General features: G+C 38.1%; 2 protein-coding genes across 2 annotated transcripts in view; one reads left to right on the forward strand and one right to left on the reverse strand.

Moving 5' to 3' along the window:
- Nucleotides 1-446: 446 nt before the first annotated feature.
- Nucleotides 447-1,986, reverse strand: LOC111864909 (alpha-1,3/1,6-mannosyltransferase ALG2). Its single transcript, XM_023852520.2, has one exon. It carries the CDS (start codon nucleotides 1,920-1,922, stop codon nucleotides 693-695), a length of 1,230 nt encoding a protein of 409 aa, XP_023708288.1. The 5' UTR covers nucleotides 1,923-1,986; the 3' UTR covers nucleotides 447-692.
- Nucleotides 1,987-2,036: 50 nt separating this feature from the next.
- Nucleotides 2,037-20,509, forward strand: part of LOC111864908 (28S ribosomal protein S9, mitochondrial) — a 37,766-nt gene continuing 19,293 nt past the window's right edge. The window contains exons 1-9 of the mRNA XM_023852519.2: nucleotides 2,037-2,053; nucleotides 2,746-2,875; nucleotides 5,754-5,857; nucleotides 8,132-8,305; nucleotides 11,627-11,712; nucleotides 11,803-11,878; nucleotides 12,248-12,373; nucleotides 14,693-14,735; nucleotides 15,382-15,497. Of these exons, the coding sequence (XP_023708287.1) occupies nucleotides 2,842-2,875; nucleotides 5,754-5,857; nucleotides 8,132-8,305; nucleotides 11,627-11,712; nucleotides 11,803-11,878; nucleotides 12,248-12,373; nucleotides 14,693-14,735; nucleotides 15,382-15,497 (759 nt within the window). The 5' untranslated portion in view covers nucleotides 2,037-2,053; nucleotides 2,746-2,841. The remainder of the gene's footprint in view (nucleotides 2,054-2,745; nucleotides 2,876-5,753; nucleotides 5,858-8,131; nucleotides 8,306-11,626; nucleotides 11,713-11,802; nucleotides 11,879-12,247; nucleotides 12,374-14,692; nucleotides 14,736-15,381; nucleotides 15,498-20,509) is intronic.

Raw genomic sequence — 20,509 nt, forward strand, 5'->3', positions numbered from 1 at the left:
AACAACAGGTTGGAAGGAACTTGCAACAGAACACGTTTTCACTAAAATATGTATTAAAATGATATACCTTTATAATATGTTATACCTCTTTTGTTTCATGAATGTTCTGACATACACAGCCTGAACTATTTACTGACATGTCTTATTTACAGTAATAAAACGAAATCTTCTTCATACCCAGACATATGTTTATATTCTTCTCCAAAAAATTCAAATGTGCTCATATGTTACATCATTTACATTTATTTAACTCATATATAAAGTCCAGTAAACATAACTAAAACATGACTTCTGTAACAGTTTTCACGAGTGTATGTGCATGTTAGTGTAAGTGGGTGGACAATATTAAAATGGAGAGATAGGCTGGGATGATATGGATTGATCTTGCTCAGGATAGGGACCAGTGGAGGGCTCTTGTGAACATGGTAATGAACCTCCAGGTTCCATAAAATGCTGGGAAATTCTTGAGTAGCTGCAAAATTGGCAGCTCCTCAAGAAGGGCTCAGCTCCATGAGTAAGTTAAGTATGTGCATGTTAAAAGGCTCAAGAATATGGCCAGAGTACTGTACAGGAATTTATTAATAGTGATGGAACATTAAATAAATCAATTATTTCACAATTAAAATGCATCAATTCATCTGAGCACTCAAAAGCACAATCAATCAAATTGCCTTTACTGGAGAACCTCAAGTTCAAACCACTTTGTCTTTTACATCAAGAAGAGAATGTACAATTTCTAACAGCTGATTTGAAAAGGCCACAAAAGAAAACTGTGTTTTCATTCTATCCTGTCCAGCTTTCCCCATTTTTGTCCTTATATCTTCATTTTTAATGCACTTTAACATTGCATTAGCAAAGTCTTCAGGTTTCAAACTACACAGAAATCCTGTAACACCATTAACAACAGTTTCTGTTGGTCCACCACTATTGGCAGCAATCACTGGTTTACTTGCATACATTGCCTCAATAGGAACAATGCCAAAGTGTTCATTTGGAGGTGTGTAGATAAGACAGTGACAGTGAATCAGGAGTGAAATCTTTTCTATGTCAGATGGGGATTTCATGAATGTCACTTTTTCAGTCAGACCCAGTATATTAGCATGACTAACCAGTTCATCATAATGCTCAACATTTTCTTTTACTCTTGTATCATAGCCACCTGCCATTACTAAATGAACATGTGACCATTCGTTAGAAGATAAACACTTTTTGAGTTCATTCATTGCATCCAATGCTAGCTTTAAATTCTTCTTTCTTTCATAACGATTGATTGAGAGAAAAAGAATGCCATTATCTGGAAATTCCGATGTGAGTATCTGGCTGAGAGGAAGAGGTCTTGTGTTGTCAAATACATCTGTATTCATAGTGGGATAAAGAACATCAGGTTCAACCTGAAGCCTTTTGAATGTATCTCTGAACACCCCTGCTGTGAATTTACTGTTTACCAGTATCTTATGTGCCTTACCAGTTGTGGTTTCCTCCAACCAGTTAAGTGGTGCACGATACAACGATTTCAGTGCAGTGCCTGGCTGGCTGAGAAGCTGATCTGGGAAATGACAATAGAATATTATTTTATAACCACCAATATGCAAAAGAGGCACACAGGCAGAAATCTGATCACAGAAAACAATATCTGGTGTAAGTCCACTGAAGAAAACAATGTATGCTGCGGCATAAATCATGCGAATGTACGCACATACGGCATAAAAACGACCAAATAAGTTTCTTGGAAGCCAATCTCCAACAACCGTAACAGGCAGAGTTCCATCTCTTGTGTCCATAAAACAGTGCTGTGGATCGTGGTGTGACGTAACAAACTGGACATCATACCCATTTCCTTTTAATGATAGAGCTGCATCAACTACTAATCTTTCAGCTCCTCCAATGCCCAAATCTGGATGTAAAAAAACAACTTTCCTCATTTTTACGTGTAACCCTTTCTTTCATGTCAAAACACTCCCGGAACAGACGGTTACAGGTACACCAACATGAAGGCCAGCAGTATTTAATTCTGTGTCATCTAGTATGTATGTAAAATATTATTTCAGAGCAGGTAAATGTTTAAGTTAAATTTGTTAATTGTGTCATTGAAATGATTATTAAAGTATGTTCATACGTTCCAAAGAAAATCTCACACATTCCAAGAATGTTGGCAACGCGATCACAATATAGCACATGTGAAAATGGCGAAATGTATAGGTACTGTTTTGAAATGTAAACATTTTGCGAATATTCAAAGTCTTCAAAGTCTTGTGCCTATAAACATCTGTACTTGGCGTATTCGTAACTTTATGGTAAAAAGTTTTTGTACAGTTAGAGGTTTCTGTTTTTGATAATCTAAAGTGTCTGCTTCATTGTCGCTTACAGTCCGATAATTTTATAAACTTTGTGGATGCCCTACAGTGGTAAAGGGAAAGTTGTCCCTGTATTTAACAAATTAAGCACTACACTATGAAGGTATATGGGTTAGTGGACGTGTAGATCCACATTTTATTGACCTCGACATTAGCTGGATGTGAGTGGTCAGCTTCACTTCCTGGCCGCTTTACTCCTGGGGAAAGAGCCTCCAATACCCATTGGATAGGATGTTAACGTCGGTTAGCACAATTTCTACACGGCGCCACATCCCAGAAACGGCTTTCTTCATAGTCACCGCCATGAAAACCTCAGATCTTACATGTATCTGTTTGTGTCCTCAGGTGAAGTGTATTATTTTTTAAAATATTTGTGTTTATTCTTTTGTAGGTACATGAACTAAGGTGTAGATATACAACTTATTCTAATATACCAGAATTGAATTTAGAAAATGAAGTGCCAAAGAAGGCCAAAGTCAGTAGGGCAATGCGAGCATATCTTGAAAGAGCACAGAAGCATGGTGAGTTGTATTGCATAAGAAAATATATATAAAGCTTACACAGGTATTTACTAATACCATAGTACTAATCTGAGATTCTCAGTGTGGTGACCTTCAGTAATGATAAAATTACCTGCGTGCCAAGTACCATCGTACTGTAAAGGTAATCTAGACCTTAGCTGTAGCAGGTAGGCAGTTTCATGTGTTGGCTGACTTAACTCTTGGAGGAGGAATACCAGATCCAATCTGAGCATGATGACAACAGGAGAAATCTCAGCCTATATCAGCCCATAGCTGGTCAACTATCAGCCACACTATTCCAGCTCAGTGGGTAAACTTTTATTATATAATTCAACGGGATCAAGTTGGCACAACACTTTAATAGGTTTGTGTAACAATAATTGTTTATTCATCCTATGAAACCTGAGGTTTGTTTAAATAACGTATAAAATGTGTTTCTGTCTTGTAGAAAATGTGTGTCCATTACAAAATCAGTCAGTTAATGCTGCTCAGAGAAATAATCAGTGTTTATTCTGAGACTCATATAAAGCACACAAATAGATTCTGAGAAAACTGCTAAGTTTTTTAATGTTACGGCAGTTGGTGTACATGGTGTATTGCTTAATTAATTAAGAGCAGGGTCTATACTTCACAACAGGTAGTAGATAATAACTACCATTGTGTCTTAAAGGTTACGTGCACAGGTTCTCTTAGTTTATGTCTCAAATTATATTGTTTCATCTTTTGCCCCATATTTCTCAGTATGGTGAAAACTAAAAATGCTCTGTAAGTCCCTCCTACAATACAAGTTGAATAAATTTTGCTGATTTATGCAACAATTTGAAAATGAAGTACTGGATACAAATAGAAATGTAGCGGTATAATATTCAAAATTATTTTGTACCGTGGCCATAGACAACAAAAGGGACAGCTCAAGTAAGCATAAAAAATTGTAACCAACTCATTCACTTACTTCCATCTAAAATTGAAACTCTCTGTTATATTTTAAAATTCATAAAATGTTATTAAAATCACTTTTTGTTTGTTGTTGCTACATACAGGCCTCACTGCACTGCTTGGGCTCACATGTAGGTATATTTACATGCTATTATTGCATGTCATCATATTCAAGATTGCCCACATTTTCCTCATACTGTTTTTGTGTTGCAGCATTTACACTATTTCTTTGTGCTTAGTTTTCCTGTGTCAGGCATGTGTTTGCATTATAGATGGAAGTAAGTGAATGAGTGTTATTAATGAAACAGGATGCTGAAATATAATATTATTTCTAACCAAAATGGAGTATATCCATCTTTAATGCTACTGATAGTTCAAATGAGGACACTCCATAACACCATGAATGCTCCAGATGCTTTGACTGCAATCCTTATGGATCTTACCAACATGGCAGTTGTTTGTGGATTTAACAGACATATTGTGATTAAAGTAGTGACCGCAGATTCTGCTTGCCCAGATCTCTTACTATTAAGACCTGAGTATTGCTCTTACAATGAATTATACGATTCAACAGCAAATTTTCATAGTCTTATGACTCCTAGGAAGGGAAGGTTGTGGAAAATGTGTTTGGAGGTTCACTGACTCATAAAATACCAACAAGAACAAGTGTCCATGGAGTCCTGAGTATCGGAATTTGTCATAAAATGGCAGACTGTGGGTTCAGTTTGTGACAAAAGGAGGCAATCCTAGAGGATTGTGCTAATTGAAGAATAACAACCATGAGATTAATTTTGCATGTGTAAAATAATGTTGTACATGATCGTGAAGAGTCAGATTGTGAAGAAAGAATCCAGTTTTGTAACTGGTTGCTGCAAAATGTCCATAGTGGGGTCATGGATTCACAGCTGCTGTTGGTAACTGATGAGGCACAATTTTAACTTAGTGCCCATGTCAGTATGCAGTATATATGGAGCGAAGAATATTCTCATGTAATTACTAGGTGCAATTATGCATTGTGAATGTAGGGTGTGGTGAGCTGTAAGTGTGCAACATTTTTATTTTGAAGCAAATTGTGGTATGTGAGCAGTATGTTGAATCATTTCTTCAATAAATTTACAGCTGAAGAAAGACAAAATTAGTATTTACAGCGAGATGATATTACAGGACTCATTGTTAACAAGCCCAAGGCTACTGTATATGAGGTGTTTGAGAACAGAATAATTAGCAAATTATTCTGGCAAGCTAGATCCTCTGATTGTAGTTATTGTGATTATTATCTCCAGGGGAACTTGAAACAGGTGCACTAGATTAACCATTGCAACATGGAAGCACCCCAGAATGAATAACATGTAATTACTTCAGTTTCAAAGAGTTAATTTCAGAAAGTACTGCAAAACTTGTTTGTGATATAACCTGAAATTTCATTGCTCCTGATACCAAAACTTGTTATAGCAAATGTTCCTGAACCAGTTCTTTCGGCCTCCTATCCTCACAACCTGTTCCCTGAGATCTGTGTTATGTATTTCCCAGTTTTTTCCTTCATATTTCTAAATTGTCATTTTCCAGGAGGTTTCCTCACCAAAGTTCTTCTGATTTCTGTATACTAGCTTCATATCGAGTTCATCACAGTCTTCTAGAATTCACTGTCCTGTTAATACAAGGTACCCTGTAAAACCACAGAGATCCTTATTGTGTAATATACTAAATAGTCCTATTCCTTCATAATATTTCTTGAGCCCTGTCTTTTCCAATATTTGTAATTTGTGTTCTCACATTTCACACTGATGCAAAACATTTAGAACTGTATGTGATGGTAGATAAAATACAGTTGAATGTACCAAAAAGCAAAAGCAATCCACAGTCTGGTAACTGACACTTGGTTATTGAGAGTTAGCAGTATAGTACTTCTGTATATTTTGACAATAAACTCTTTTTATTTTAGATGAATTTTTAAAAGAGCAATTGCTTCAGTATAACATTGGGAAGAGACACCTAGCAAACATGATGGGTGAGGATCCTGAGACCTTCATGCAGGAAGATATCGATGTAAGTATGCCAAAAGTCACATAATTATCTTGTGTGTTATAAAAAGGTACTGATAATAGATGTACCTTTACATGTAGGATTTGAGGCTCTCACAGTGGTGGTTATGAAGAGTTCTATCTTCTGGGATATAGTGCCATGTAGGATCTGAGGTTCTCACAGCCATGGTTATGAAGAGTTCTATCTTCTGGGATAGGATCTGAGGTTCTCACAGCTATGGTTATGAAGAGTTCTATCTTCTGGGATATAGCGCCGTGTAGGATCTGAGGTTCTCACAGCCGTGGTTATGAAGAGTTCTATCTTCTGGGATATAGCGCCGTGTAGGATCTGAGGTTCTCACAGCGGTGGGTGTGAAGAGTTCTATCTTCTGGGATATAGCGCTGTGTACAGCCTGAGGTTCTCACAGCGGTGGTTATGAAGAGTTCTATCTTCTGCGATATAGCACCATGTAGGATCTGAGGTTCTCACAGCCGTGGTTATGAAGAGTTCTATCTTCTGGGATATAGCACTGTGGAGGATCTGAGGTTCTCACAGCGGTGGGTATGAAAATTTGAACATGTGCTGCATTGCCGCAAAGTTTGTTCCCCCGACTCAAACAATCAAAAGCAGTAGCACGTAAACATGTGTCTTGAGCTATGAGAGAAGGCTAGCAAGGACCCAACTTTTATGTGTAGGATCATAATGGGTGACAAAAGTTGGATTTATGGTTATTATCCAGAAACAAAGCAAAAGTCATCGCAGTGGAAGAGGCGACAATCACCAAGAGCAAAAAAAGCACGACAGGTCTGGAGTTCAACAAAGAGCATGCTCATTGTTTTTTTTACGTGCAGGGGATTGTTCACTGTGAATTTGTTCCCCCTACCACTGCAGTCACCTCTGACTTTTCTGTAATGTTTTGAGACGCTTGAGCGAATATGCAATAGAAAAGACTGGAACTTCGGCAACCACAACTGGCTCCTTCATCACAACAACATATCCACTCACACGTCCCTGAAAACCACAGAGTTTGTGGCTAACAACAACATGGTTATCATTCCCCATCCTCCCTTCTCACCAGACTGAGCCCCTAGTGATTTAGCTTTGTTTCCCAAATCGGAAATGAGTCTGAAGGGACGACATTTTGAAACAGTGTCTGACATCCAAATGGAACCACAAGTGGTACTCAACAGCATTAAGGAAAATGACTTCCACTGTGCTTTTGAAGTGTGGAAAAAACGATGGAATCGCTGTATACGTTCCCAAGGAGACTATTTTGAAGGAGACAGCAGCAAAATTTGAGTAAGTTAAGCCAGCATTTCTATCCATACAACTGTAAGGATGTTTAATATGGTTGAGAAGCAGAGAGTATGACCCAAACCTCATGCAAAATTGAGGAATGGCTACACACCCCCTCCCACCCCAGTGGACAACCACCACATTCACCTACTTTCCGATTCTAGGCCTGTTTCTAAGCTGTAGCCTTCTTCACACTTCTTAATCGCCATCCCCATTCAAACACCCTGAACCAGTGGTAACCTCCCAGTCATTTTCTGTGTGGCTTGACCCACATCATAGAAGGTTAAACAGTGTTATGTCTGGTGAGTACTTGAATGATGAAGCAACAGTTGCTGATGGTTTCTTGGTTCACTTAGGACCCTCAGTACATACTGACCCCTCTCTCCTCCCTCGCATTTTCTTTTCAAAACATAAACCCACATAAACATACAAACTCTCCCATTCTGCACACTTTGCCCTTGAAGATGGACGCAGCATGCACCTCCAGATCCATCTCCACATCCACATAATGTAATCACCAAAGAATTTAATTAACATCTTCAGTTAATCACTGTGATAGCCTAAACTCAATAAAAACTAATTTTTTAATATTGAAAATTCAGTTTATATACAGGGTGTCCCAGGAGGAATGGACCAAACTTCGGGAGGGTGTTCCTTATGTTAAAGTATGCCGATATAACCCAAAACACGTATGTCCAAAGTTGAACGGTTACGGAGATAATGGCCCAAGAAAAGTGTGGTCTTCTGGCAGGTCCACACACTGTACCTCTCAGCTGAGAGGCCTTATCTGTGTTTGTCCTTGAGTGCGATGATACACCCTAGCCGTGCTTCCTGGGACACCCTGTATAAGACATTAAGTTCCCCGCATTTTATTTCTTTTCTGTGAGATTATGGAAGCAATAAATATGTGAGTGGTACAGCATTCTGTGTATTTTAGTGAAACATTTGTGTCCATAAATATTCTATTATTTGCTATATTTCTGACTTTTTGTACCATTTCAGAGAGCCATTGAGTACCTGTTTCCATCGGGCCTTTTTGAACCAAAAGCTCGTCCATTAATGAAACCACCAGACGAGGTGTTTCCTCCAAGAAAAGCTGCTGAATTTGATGAGAGTGGTCGGCCTCATCACTTTCTGTTTTATACTGGGAGGCCTAATTTATATCAGCTGTTACATGTATGTGGATACAAATATTAACTGAAAAACAATTCATAACATGCAAGTAGTCTGTTATCATCATTTCTATAATTTTTTCTCATGTTTACATAGCATTATAACAACATGGTCTTAGTCAAGCATCCTTATTTGTAACTATTATGGTCATTACAAGGTATTCATGAAACATCTTGCTATTTGGCATGTATCCACAATGACTGATATTTGTATTTATGGTGACATGATTTAAGTTCCAAGTTCTCTTGTTTGATGCTGAGACTTTAAAGCATTATACCTGTAGTCAGGACAATTGGTGAATCCATTTCTGTAGCCACATTTACTTGATTTCTTCATCGAGTTCTGTATTTTGTTGTATTATTGTTATAATATTGTATTTAAGCATCCTGTTGCATTAATATATCATTTATTTCACACATATTTCCGTTTTAAATGCAACTTATTATCAGGTCACCCTTCTTCCTCTCTACGTGTTTCAGCCATATACAGCCATCATCAGGTGTCTTCTATCTTGCTAAATGTGATATTTCCTAATTGCAATAAATTGACCTTAATTAAAATTAATTAATATCCCATTGTGTTTCTTATGGCTGTTGTCCATTCATTTAAAAGATATTTGCTTGAGTATCTCTTGTTCCTGATTTATATGCACAGCAGTGCCTTTGCAGCGTGTTATTTGTGCAGTTCATGAGGATGTTGGTGTGGTGGTGTAGTCACTGTTCATACGAGGTGTGTTCAAAAAATGACGGGAATTTCCGTATTTTGGAAAAAATATTTATTCATTCGTCTACATTAATGTTGTCGCCTTCAAAATAGTCCCCATTCGATATTATGCACTTACGCCAGCGCTTCTTCCAATCATCGAAACACTTCTCAAACTCGATTTTTGGGATAGCCTTTAGCTCTTTCAGCGATGCGCTTTTAATGTCATCTATGCTTGTAAAACGACGGCCCTTTAAGGTTCTCTTTATTTTTGGAAATAGGAAAAAGTCACACGGAGCCATGTCTGGCGAATATGGAGGCTGGGGCATCGTTACAGTATTGTTTTTGGCCAAGAATTCACGAACAAGCAACGAAGTGTGAGCAGGTGCATTATCGTGGTGCAAAAGCCATGAATTGTTTTTCCACAAATCCGGGCGTTTTTTTCGGATTGCCTCACGCAAACGGCGTTGAACTTTCAGGTAGTACTCCTTATTGACCGTTTGACCTTGAGGCAAGAATTCATGATGCACTATGCCATTAAAATTGAAGAACACAGTAAGCATAACCTTCACGTTCGAACGCACTTGTCGAGCCTTTTTCGGTCTTGGCGATCCAGGATGCTTCCACTGAGACGATTGAGCCTTAGTTTCAACGTCATATCCGTAAACCCATGTTTCGTCACCTGTTATAACACGTTTCAGTAATTCTGCATCATCGTTGACTTCCTTTAGTGATTCCTGAGCAACTTCCATTCGCCGCTGTTTTTGTTCAAAATTCAGCAATTTTGGAACAAATTTTGCTGCCACGCGTTTCATACCCAAAACATTCGAAAAAATTTCATGGCATGAGCCAATCGATATGCCAACATCATCAGCGACTTCTCTGATTGTGATTCGGCGATCATTCATAATCATTGCTTTCACTTTTTCCACGTTTTCATCGGTTGTTGATGTGCTGGGGCGTCCGGGGCGCTCGTCATCTGCAACGTCTTCACGGCCATCTTGGAAACGCTTATACCACTCGTAAACTCTTGTTTTACTCATAACAGACTCACCATAGGCCTTTGTTAACATTTCACACACTTTGTAACACTTTATTTCATTTTTTACGCAAAATTTGATACAAATTCTTTGATCCATTTCTTTTAACAAACGAAAATCGCCAAGCTCATAAAAACACGTCTAACCTTAGCGGCTGCCACAGACAAAGTAAGCAATGAATACAGCTGAAAATTTTATTGTACTTCAGGGGCATGTATACCAACATAATAAAAAAAAATTTTGACAATTGGACTCTCCAAACCCGCGAAATTTTAAAATTCCCGTTATTTCCTGAACACACCTCGTATGTATGCACCATTGGCTGTAGGTTCTTCCACACTGCCAGAGTAGATACCGTATTTACACATGTATAGGCCGCGTGCGTGTATAGGCCGCAGCACAATTTTCAGACATATTATAGAAAAAATAATTCCTCGATCTTTGAACATCCGGTATTACTAATTATGAATATAATTTTTTTAAAATGGAGTGTGATTTCGAATATTTCGAATATAAACCGCACCCCAGTTTTCCTCTTGAATTGCTGTGTATAATATAACGGCCTATACATGCATAAATACGGTATGTTGCTAATTGTGTGTGTGTAGATATCATATTCCTCATCTTTGCTCTAAATCATACTGATCTTGATACCCTCCACAGTGAACTAACAGATAAATTATATTCCACTACTACCTAAGTGTTTGTTAGTATTGGATATTCCTCTTTTTTGCCTATGCAACACACATCTTCTGATTTAATATTTTTTTAAAGAATCAAGTTTCATTGTTTTCTTATGCCTCATTATGCTTTTTTCTTGGAAACACAAAGGATTTGTTCCACGTTTTTGAACAGCATGGCTACTGTGTTGCAGTGTCCTTTTGACAGTTCACTTTCAAATGCAGCATGCTGTAGCAACTTATTCTTGAACTCCGTAGATGCATGTCTTCTCCATCAGAGAAGAAGTTTGCAGGACTATGTACGGAACAAGTGCGAACTTGCAGCAATGTAGGTAACCAGGCAGTGCTTCCAGCATGCAGCTTTTGAGCCGACTGAGCTTGTGCTGCTTGTCAGCAGATCTCCTTTGCAATGACTGTTCACTCACAAAGAACAAAACTCAACTCATTGTCAGTTCCAATGAAGGAAACTGAAACTAACTTTAAGATGTTAAGGAATTTTCTTGCATAGTTGAATTTACCCAACTGGTCAGAGAATTTATTAGACCTTTTATAGAACCCAAAGATCATTAGTTTATTCTTAAATTTCTGTTATTGGTCTTTATCCTAAGCCACTAAAACTGAGTCCATATGCTCACATCCTGTTTTCCTGAGATCCTATTTAATATTGTCCTCCCCTCTACAATTAGTCTGTCATGTGATGCATACATTTGCATCTCAAATCTGCTAGATTTCTTGTCCGCCACATTCTCATAGATTCAGTGATAACAGAAACAACAATAATAATAAATGTTGTTGTTGCTGTTGTTGCTGTGTATAATATAAGTGAAGAGTGCAAATTATGTACATCGTCACTGTGTAATTTTCTCTGTGTAAGCTAATTAATATAATTTTCTTTCATACAGGACCTTGTCAGTCACACGAATTCATTAAATGATTTTGAAGATAAAATGATCAAGAAACACTTGATACCAGATGCTACCCAGGCAATGTAAGTTTTAATTTGCAGTCTCTGTGTTAATAGTTTAAGTTGCATCACTTAGCTCTGCTTTACAGACTAATACATAATTCTTTTTTTAAGGAGCACTTCAGGATCAGTGTGGTTACCGAAGAGTCAATTTGAGATCATCCTTGTAGAGAAACTAAGTGACAGAGAGGTAAGAAAAATGCATAGGCACTTCCTCTGTATCCTAGCATTTCAATACAAACCACCATAGATTATATCTGTGCTTTTCTTGGTTTGTTTGTTTTCTTATGGGGGCAGGAGCAACAGGTTTTGTGGATAGAAAGGATTTGAGGAAATGTGTTGTACCAACAAGTTAAATTGTGGTCAACAGACCTATAGAAGCAAGTCCCCTATTTCCTGACAATAAACTGTTACCTCAAATTAGTATATGACCACCATGCATGTAGCAGTTGGAAATTTAAAACCTTCATTTCCTAATGATAAGGGTTAAATGGTGCCATTAACATTGGAACTTGTTAGGTGGTGTATGAGCTTTGATAATAATGTGTCTGCATTTCAGTATTCCAATCTCATCTATGTTATGGAACGACTAATTCAGCATCCTTACTCTTACCGGCTTAAAGATTTCATTGAGAAATTCAGGAAACCAATACTGAGCCAAAGTACTGCTTACGATATTCCCAAGGTAGGAGTTATTCATTTGCTATTTTAATTTATTCACTATCCACTTTAGAAAGAAGTTAGTTTGATTTCCGACTGTATTTTCAAAAATATAATTTTGACTTCTAAACATTTATTTTTTTATTTTTATTATATTTTTTAAGAGGCAGGATTGTTAGCCCTGTGCCCAACCCTGACTACATGAAGGCTCAGATTTTCTCTCAGGGTTCACTCCCCTAACCAAGGGGTAACATTTTTAAGGAACTGGATACTTGCCCTTAATCCCACGCTCACATGCTACATGCTGTTCTGTGCTGTGCATAGCATATTTTTCAGACTGAGATGTGTCCAGATTTTAGAGGATGAATTTTGGTGAAAAGATATTTTATTGTGTGTATTTAAAACTCATATTCATGGATATTTATAAATAAACTTGCAGTGTGTTATGAGAAGAATAAAATATCAACATAAGTGTTCATTCTTATGTTGTCCCCTCCCCCCATGCTGTTGCTTGCTACATTCATGTACCATATTCTTGGTCAAGGTAAGATCAAATTTAAGATTATGTTCTTTTGGGATACAACACTGTATAGCTGGGTAGGTGGGTACTAACATTCTGGAGGAACCTGGTGCCCCCATCATTCTTCTACCATGGAGATGGAGCCCATAGGTTCCTCCAAAATGGTGGTATATATCTACCAAACTACATGGTATCCATCCTAGAGGACTGTAACCTTTATGCTTATTGCCATGAGAACTTCAGACTTCACAGGGGTCAAATTGTCTTTTGTCAACTGTGTTTTCTTGTTCTTTGTCATAATTTATCATATTTAACATAATGCATACAATATGAAAACCCCTTAGTAAGGGCACATGTTAGTGTGTCATAGAGCTGTGGATGGAGTAAAGCTGCCAGTATGTTGAGTAATTAGTCGCTTGTTCCAGTGAAGGTTGGTCCTCCAGCTTTTGGGTTATGGCAAGGGATAATAAAGCATCATAAAAATCTGTAAAAATGACACAAGGGCTTAGACTAATAAAAATGAATGTTATAGGCTAATAAGGAAATCGGTCTGGAAATAAAACATAGCAATAGCTGAGTACTGTGTCATCACCAGAATGCTGAACAGAATCGTGATATAAGGAGACTTAACAAATCCTTTAGGATGTGACCCATTTCACATATTTTGGAATAACAATGTCAAATAAGTAAGATTTGAGGTTTTCATGGCAGTGACTATGAAGAAAGCAGTCTTCTGGGATGTGGCACTGTGTAGATGTGTTAACCGACGTTTCAGAGGTATGTATCACCTCCATCCGGACAAGTCAGCCGTAGCTGAACACAGCATCGATCTGGGACACTGCATTCAGCTTCAGAATACCTCCATCCTCACCACCAAGACCCGATATATGGATCGCATCATTAGGGAAGCCATTGAGATCGAACTCCATCCCGAAAATATGAACAGGGAAGGGGGGTTTTGTCTCATGAAGTCATGGAAGCCTCTCATCTGTTCCATAACCCCCCCCTCGGGACATGACACCAGATCCACAAGGCTACACAGGCCATGACCGACTAACATAGCAACCCTTCCAGCCCCTTCCCCCCTTCCACTTCACTGATTTCCCATGTAGACTTGCCCCCCTCCCCTCCTTTCACTGCTCTCACATAACTGTGTTTATTTCCAACACCAGTCTGCTTGTACCAGTTCTCACTGTCTCTTCGCTTGCAGATTTCTTATTTTTCCATCTACCCTGAAGATGGAGGCGATACGTTCCTCCGAAACGTCAGTTAACACCACATCTACATGGTGCCACATCCCAGAAGACTGCTTTCTTCAGTGTCAAATAAGATTTGCGTTCATGAATAAGGAAAGAGCAAATATGATACGAGATTTTTTCTGCTACACATTTCAGTTCTGTTGCATGTTTTTCTGCTCTTAGGAACAGAGACCCATTATAAACCATGCCTTTGATAAATTCCCTAGCTGTTACTCTTTAAGTGACTAGAATTTTGTCACCAACTGCTTGGTCTGTGTTTATATTCACTTTACAGTCATTGTGAACAACATCCTTGTACTTATAGAACTACCTGATCTACTTTTTCTCTCATCTTCCTTACAACTAAAGAACTTTTGGCCCAAGACTGCTTGTACTATAATTTGCTGTGTTATTGAAGATTACTATACTCTGGGATGTGATGCCACCACCCAGTGTGTAGTGTTTCATAGGAATGTCAGTAAACTTCTAATAGACTACACACTGTAACATGTCATAAGATAATATTCTTCACAGTACTGCCTGCCATGAGAACCTCAAATCTCACATTGATTTTTATTGATTCCAGCCACAATACAGTGCTGATGGAAGAGCTTATGTGACAATAAAAGGTAGGTGGGCACATTTCATTACTGTCTCACATGAGTCGTGGGTAACATTTCAGTGTTGTCCAAGCTTTTCAGTCATCAGAACCCTTTCAGAGCCCATTAAAATAAAAACATATCATGTAGAAAGAAGGCAATGTTTTGAATTACTCTTAAGTCCTTGCTGTTGCAATATTATCATATATTTTCCTTGCTCTGTGTTAATAAATAAAATACATTCTTTGGTCAGAAAACCACAGAAGAACACTGAGCAGCCATTGTTGGTTGTAAACAGATGATCACTTGAAGAAAGTCGTCTTCTCGGTTTTGGCGCCGTGTATTCTTCGTTTTGGCCGACGTTTCGGAGAAACAGTAACGTTTCACTTCCTAATCACTACAGCTACTGCTCTCTGCATTCACAAGCCATTCACCTGCTCTGAAGATGGAGGCGATATGTTCCTCCGAAACGTCGGCCAAAACAAAGAATACACGGTGCCAAAATCCAGAAGACGACTTTCTTCATAGTCATCGCCGTGAAAAGCTCAAAACTTACACAGATTATCACTTCTTGGAAATAATGTTAGTTGCCACAGTGGGTTAAATTAATGACGATAAAGCAAATAATACTGAGGAATGCGAACACATATAATGATATTGTGTTTTTTTTTTCCAGAGTGTTTGAGGAAATCTGCTCGTGGTGAAGTTACAGTCAGATCACCAGGAACTGGCCTAATCACCATCAATAACAAGTCCATTGAGTATTTTGAACACATTCAAGACAGAGAGCAGGTAGGATATTCATCTTTATCTCTTATGTGCATTGAGGACCAGCAATCCAAAACTGGATCACCTTTTGATACATTTTTAATATTTATTGGAAATATAAATACTTTATTTTATCAAATAAATGCTTATAAATACTATGGACTGTTAGTAGTTCCAGTATTCCCAATTGAGATTGAATGTAAGGGAATGAATATTGTGTTATGGCATTGAGGTGGTAATCATCATAGAACTGGTTATGGCTGTGTTGAAGTAATGAAGTCTGACTTGTAGAATGAAATTCCAGCTTGAAAACATGTACCAATAATAGTGTCAGTAAAAGTAAAGCTATCCCTGTAACAGGCCGAGAAGGCCCGTAGGGTTGTGAGATGTTGAGGGTCCCACAATATCTAGACAATCAGCTCAAAGATGGCAGTAAGGTTGTCAGTCTTGCGTGCCGGCCACGGTTTACTCCCCAAGAAAACTATTTAATTAATTCCTGGTACTCATTTCTGTTAGAGGCTGAGTTGACGCTAGGGCCATAGTGCGGTTGGAAGGATTAGGTCAACTGAAAAAAATCCAATGACCTCATCGGGACTTGAATCTGCAACCTTCCGGCTTGTAGCATAGCCCCTCAACCAACTACACTACCGTGTACCCCCTGTAAAAATAACAACTATTATTATTACCATTATGATCATGATTGTTTTTATAATGACTATTCTGAAATTAGTTTTCACACTAGTGTAGTTTGTATACTTCAGCTAGCAGCCAAGTGGATTGAAAGAAATACAGTTTGAGATTTAGTAAGTATTACAACAAGATGATGAGTGAAAATTTAAATAATTCTGAATATTCCCTTAACATTTCTCTACACTGCAGTCTTTAAATCATGAGGTATGTAATTATTAGTTCTAGAGTTTTGACATTTTTTGAAAAACTGTTTGTCTTAAAAAAATAGCTGGTCCTCAGTGTTTGCCCTTTCATGTGGAGGACATGCCATGTGCACAGTGATAAGTTTTCATTAGATGCAGATGGACATACATTACTCATACATGTCAGTTGCAGCTTCTGCCATATGGCACTCTTAATGTGTCTAATTTTTCAGTAAAATGGACAAAACTTACACTACAGAGGAGAGGAAAATCCAGGCTACCGAATTAATTATTGATTCCACATCAATTTAATCCATGTTCCGAAAAAGTTAAATAGTTTCCTTCGCTGAATACCATCAGTATGCATTGCAATTTCCACATGTGAAAGTCATCCTATGATAAAGCCTCTCAAGTCCCATAAATGCTCTTATTGTATGTGTGACAAATCTTTCCCTGTTAGCTTTTGTCTGCCTACCCTCACTAGATGTGTCCCAATTATTCTGTTTCCTCTGTAGCCAGTTATTTGACATCTTCATTTGCCTTGCATTTGTCATGTTTGTCCATATGCACAAGTGTTGTGTGTATGTTACAAAGCGCTGTCTGCATTTTCTGGTCTTTGGCTTCGGTTTTGATTTGTCTGTATTTTAAATACCCAGTTCCTTTGCTGACTGCTTCTTCCGTGTTGTATGTTTTGGATAATTCTTCTGTCACAACAGTTCTAACAAATTTTATACGTGAAAATTACTGAATGGGAAGACTTATATTTTATCAAACTTTGTTAGTGCATGGATGTTTTTCCTGAAGAAAGCAGTCTTCTGGGATTTGGCACCGTGTATATGTGGTGTTAACCGACGTTTCGGAGGAACGTATCGCCTCCATCTTCAGGGTAGAAGAAAAAGTATAAGAAATCTGCAAGCGACAAGACCGTGAGAACGGTAAACGGTAAAACGGTAAAAACCGTTCTCACGGTCTTGTCGCTTGCAGATTTCTTATACTTTTTCTTCTACCCTGAAGATGGAGGCGATATGTTCCTCCGAAACGTCGGTTAACACCACATATACACGGTGCCAAATCCCAGAAGACTGCTTTCTTCATAGTCACTGCCGTGAAAGCCTCAAATCTTACACGATGTTTTTCCTGTTTCCAGGATTTGAATTCTGTAAATTTATGGAGCAGACTGTCCTGTATGGATCAAAATTAAGTCTAATAATTAGGACATCCAGTACTGAATTTTGTTAGTGTATCTTCTCCAGAATGATATTTCATTCATACAGGAGAACACTAATATTCAGAATTCAAAACTCTCCCACATTAATTAAAATAGGAAAGGAAATATGTATCCCTGTGGAGTTCTAATATATTCCAGATGCTTTTTTCTGTTCCTCTCATTCTGTTGGCCATAATGTTGCTTAATTGTATATACAGATCTACTCTTGCAGAGCTAACCACACACAAGATATGTTATTTCTTCTTGCATTTTGTTAAATATTTACCATTTCAAAAAGGAATTCAAATGTTGCAGATGTTAATGGGATCTGTATTTTATTAATATATTAATTTTTACGTGATGAGCCACTTCAGAAAATCGATAGAACATCAGTTTCAGGTTCACACTGAAGTGCACCAAACCTGGGAGCTTCGGATAGCTCACTGGTACTATGCAGGGCCCTATTCAGTCAATTCCTGGCAGGGGAAAGAGATTTCTCTTATCTCCACTGTATCCAGATCAACTCTGCGGCATACCCAGTCTCCTGTACTATGGGTGCTAGGGCCTTTCTTCCCAGAGGTAAAGCAGCTGGGGCATGAACGGGACGCTCACCTCCATTTATTGATTTACCTCCATTCCCACTTTTGTCTTCATGATACAGAGCTTAATTAAGCAGTAAGGATAAGGTGACCAGATTTTGTGAGAGAAAAAAAGAGAACTCATTTGCGATTGCCCATTCTTCTATTTATGAATTTTATTTGATAAAAAAACCACTAACTGACCTTTGGGTATTATGGCAGATCAGAATTTTTTATATATGCTTGGCTTGTTAATATGTGCTTCCAAATCGTAACTGCTTTTGTTTGCTATAAACGAAAACATTTTGCATATAACATGAGTACATTCGGTTTCATTTCTGTTTCTCCAAACTGTGAAGCGTTTGAAGTTCACTTTTAAATTTACACTTTTGCTTTCGCATATTATTGGTAAAAAACAAAAAAAAAATGTATACTTATCCTTCTACAGTAGGGAAATATAACACAGATCTATCATAAACTACAAAACTGCACTTGTATTTACAAAACAAAACTTGCAATATGCGGGCTCAAACAGTGATTAGTTGGTTTCTTACTATGTCCTTGGAAGTTTAACTAGTGACTGAGCACATTGTTGTGATATGCCAGCAAATATCTGTGAATATAAAAATAAATTAGTGAGGGTAATTATAACAACACTTGCAGTTCTCCTGGTGAAGGTGCAAAGCTGTGGGACAGTATTTCAGGTGCCCTGCTTGCGACGATTACGATTTCAAAAAGAAATAGCTCACTTCAGTTGTTACAGCACTCACTGGCACTCTGTTGCGTGTAGTCCGCAAGTGAACTATACCGACCAAGCAACTGCCGCTTGCCTGTGAAGTTAGTACCAACTTTAGCGGATAGAGGGTGTCACGTGGTCAGCACGACAAATCCCCATGGATTACTCACTGGCACTCTGAAAATAAATGTTTGTATGTAGGTAAACTTATCGTTGTTCTGAAACAATAAGGTGTTATTGGCGTTTTAAGTATGTAAGAATTAATTTTATATTTTAGCGTCCTGTTGCACTGATTTAAGTCCACGATTTATTTAAACCGTCTTGCAGTGCATACACTCATCTGTCTCCTTCTCTCACTCGCACTACATGTTTCGGATATGATAGATATATATTTTAGTTATTTTAATGTGAGGACAAGGCATGCAATGAACTAGTTTGGCGTGGATTGAGTAAGCACCTGAAGATGGCATTATTATGCCGAAACATGTAGTGTGAGTGAGAGAAGGAGATAGATGAGTGTATGCACTGCAAGATGGTTTAAATAAATCATGGATGTAAGAATTAATTTTAGAAAAAGAAGACATTCTATCAATTTAACAGAAAAGAACCTGAACATCAAATTTAGACATGTCTAGGAAAGAGAGGATGTCTGGTCACCCTAACTAAGGACAACTCTAAAGTTGTGTCCGACTGCTCATAGTGTGGTCTCCCATGCAAAATTTAAACAAAATTTGGTACATAGTTTCAGAGATGAAATGCATTGATAAACACACAAGCAGGTGCACACATTCAGCGCTGTTTGTGAAATAAACTGCGTAGACCTATTCATAGTCATTGTAAGGTTTTTTATTGAAGGGGCTGAAAATTTGTCGATTTTGTTTAAGCCTTATAGAACTCTTTTTACTTGTTGCCATAGAGCATTCAAGGTAGAAGAATATTTCTTAAATACTTTTAATGTTGTATTAATATTTTGTAATTTTCAGTTTTTTTTTCCCAACTTTGGTTATTCCCAAAAATTGAGAGCATGTGCCTGGCTTCCCCCCCCCCCCCAAATCATCCATGAACATGTCGCTGTATAAAATGTCAATTGGAGGAGAAAGGTAGTCTCTTATCACTTTGATCTCGTTGTTTTTGCTTCAGTGATTGAAAAAATCTTAGTAAGTATAGAATAAATACCTGTATCATGAAAAATAGGGGCATTGCTCATTCTCACATTGAGTTTACAAACAGACCCTACAGTAGACTGACTACTCAGTACATCATCACAAGTGTGGGCTTGGTATCAGGCTTCACCCATAATCCAGGGCTCTGTTGTGCCGCTATGTCGAATGGTTGACAAATGGACAGGCTCCCTTTACCAAGTCACCATTTCAGTTAGAAATATCGCATTTGGAAACATGATACCAGATTGGAGCACACCTTTCTACTTTTGGAATCGGGTTTCGATTCCCAGCAAATAGAGTTTTTTTCTACTGCCCAGCGTCCAGAGGCCGTGGGGCCCACGTAGTCCCCTGTCCAGTGGATAGCGGGGGTAAAGCGGCGGAGGCGCGAAGCTAATCACTGATATCCATCTAGTTCCGAGGTTAAGAATGCGTAGTATAACGGTGCATTCACGCCCTCGTACGTTGGCATGGCGTGGTGCT

Source organism: Cryptotermes secundus, unplaced genomic scaffold, assembly GCF_002891405.2.
Source record: "Cryptotermes secundus unplaced genomic scaffold, Csec_1.0 scaffold62, whole genome shotgun sequence".
Classification (NCBI taxonomy): domain Eukaryota; kingdom Metazoa; phylum Arthropoda; class Insecta; order Blattodea; family Kalotermitidae; genus Cryptotermes; species Cryptotermes secundus.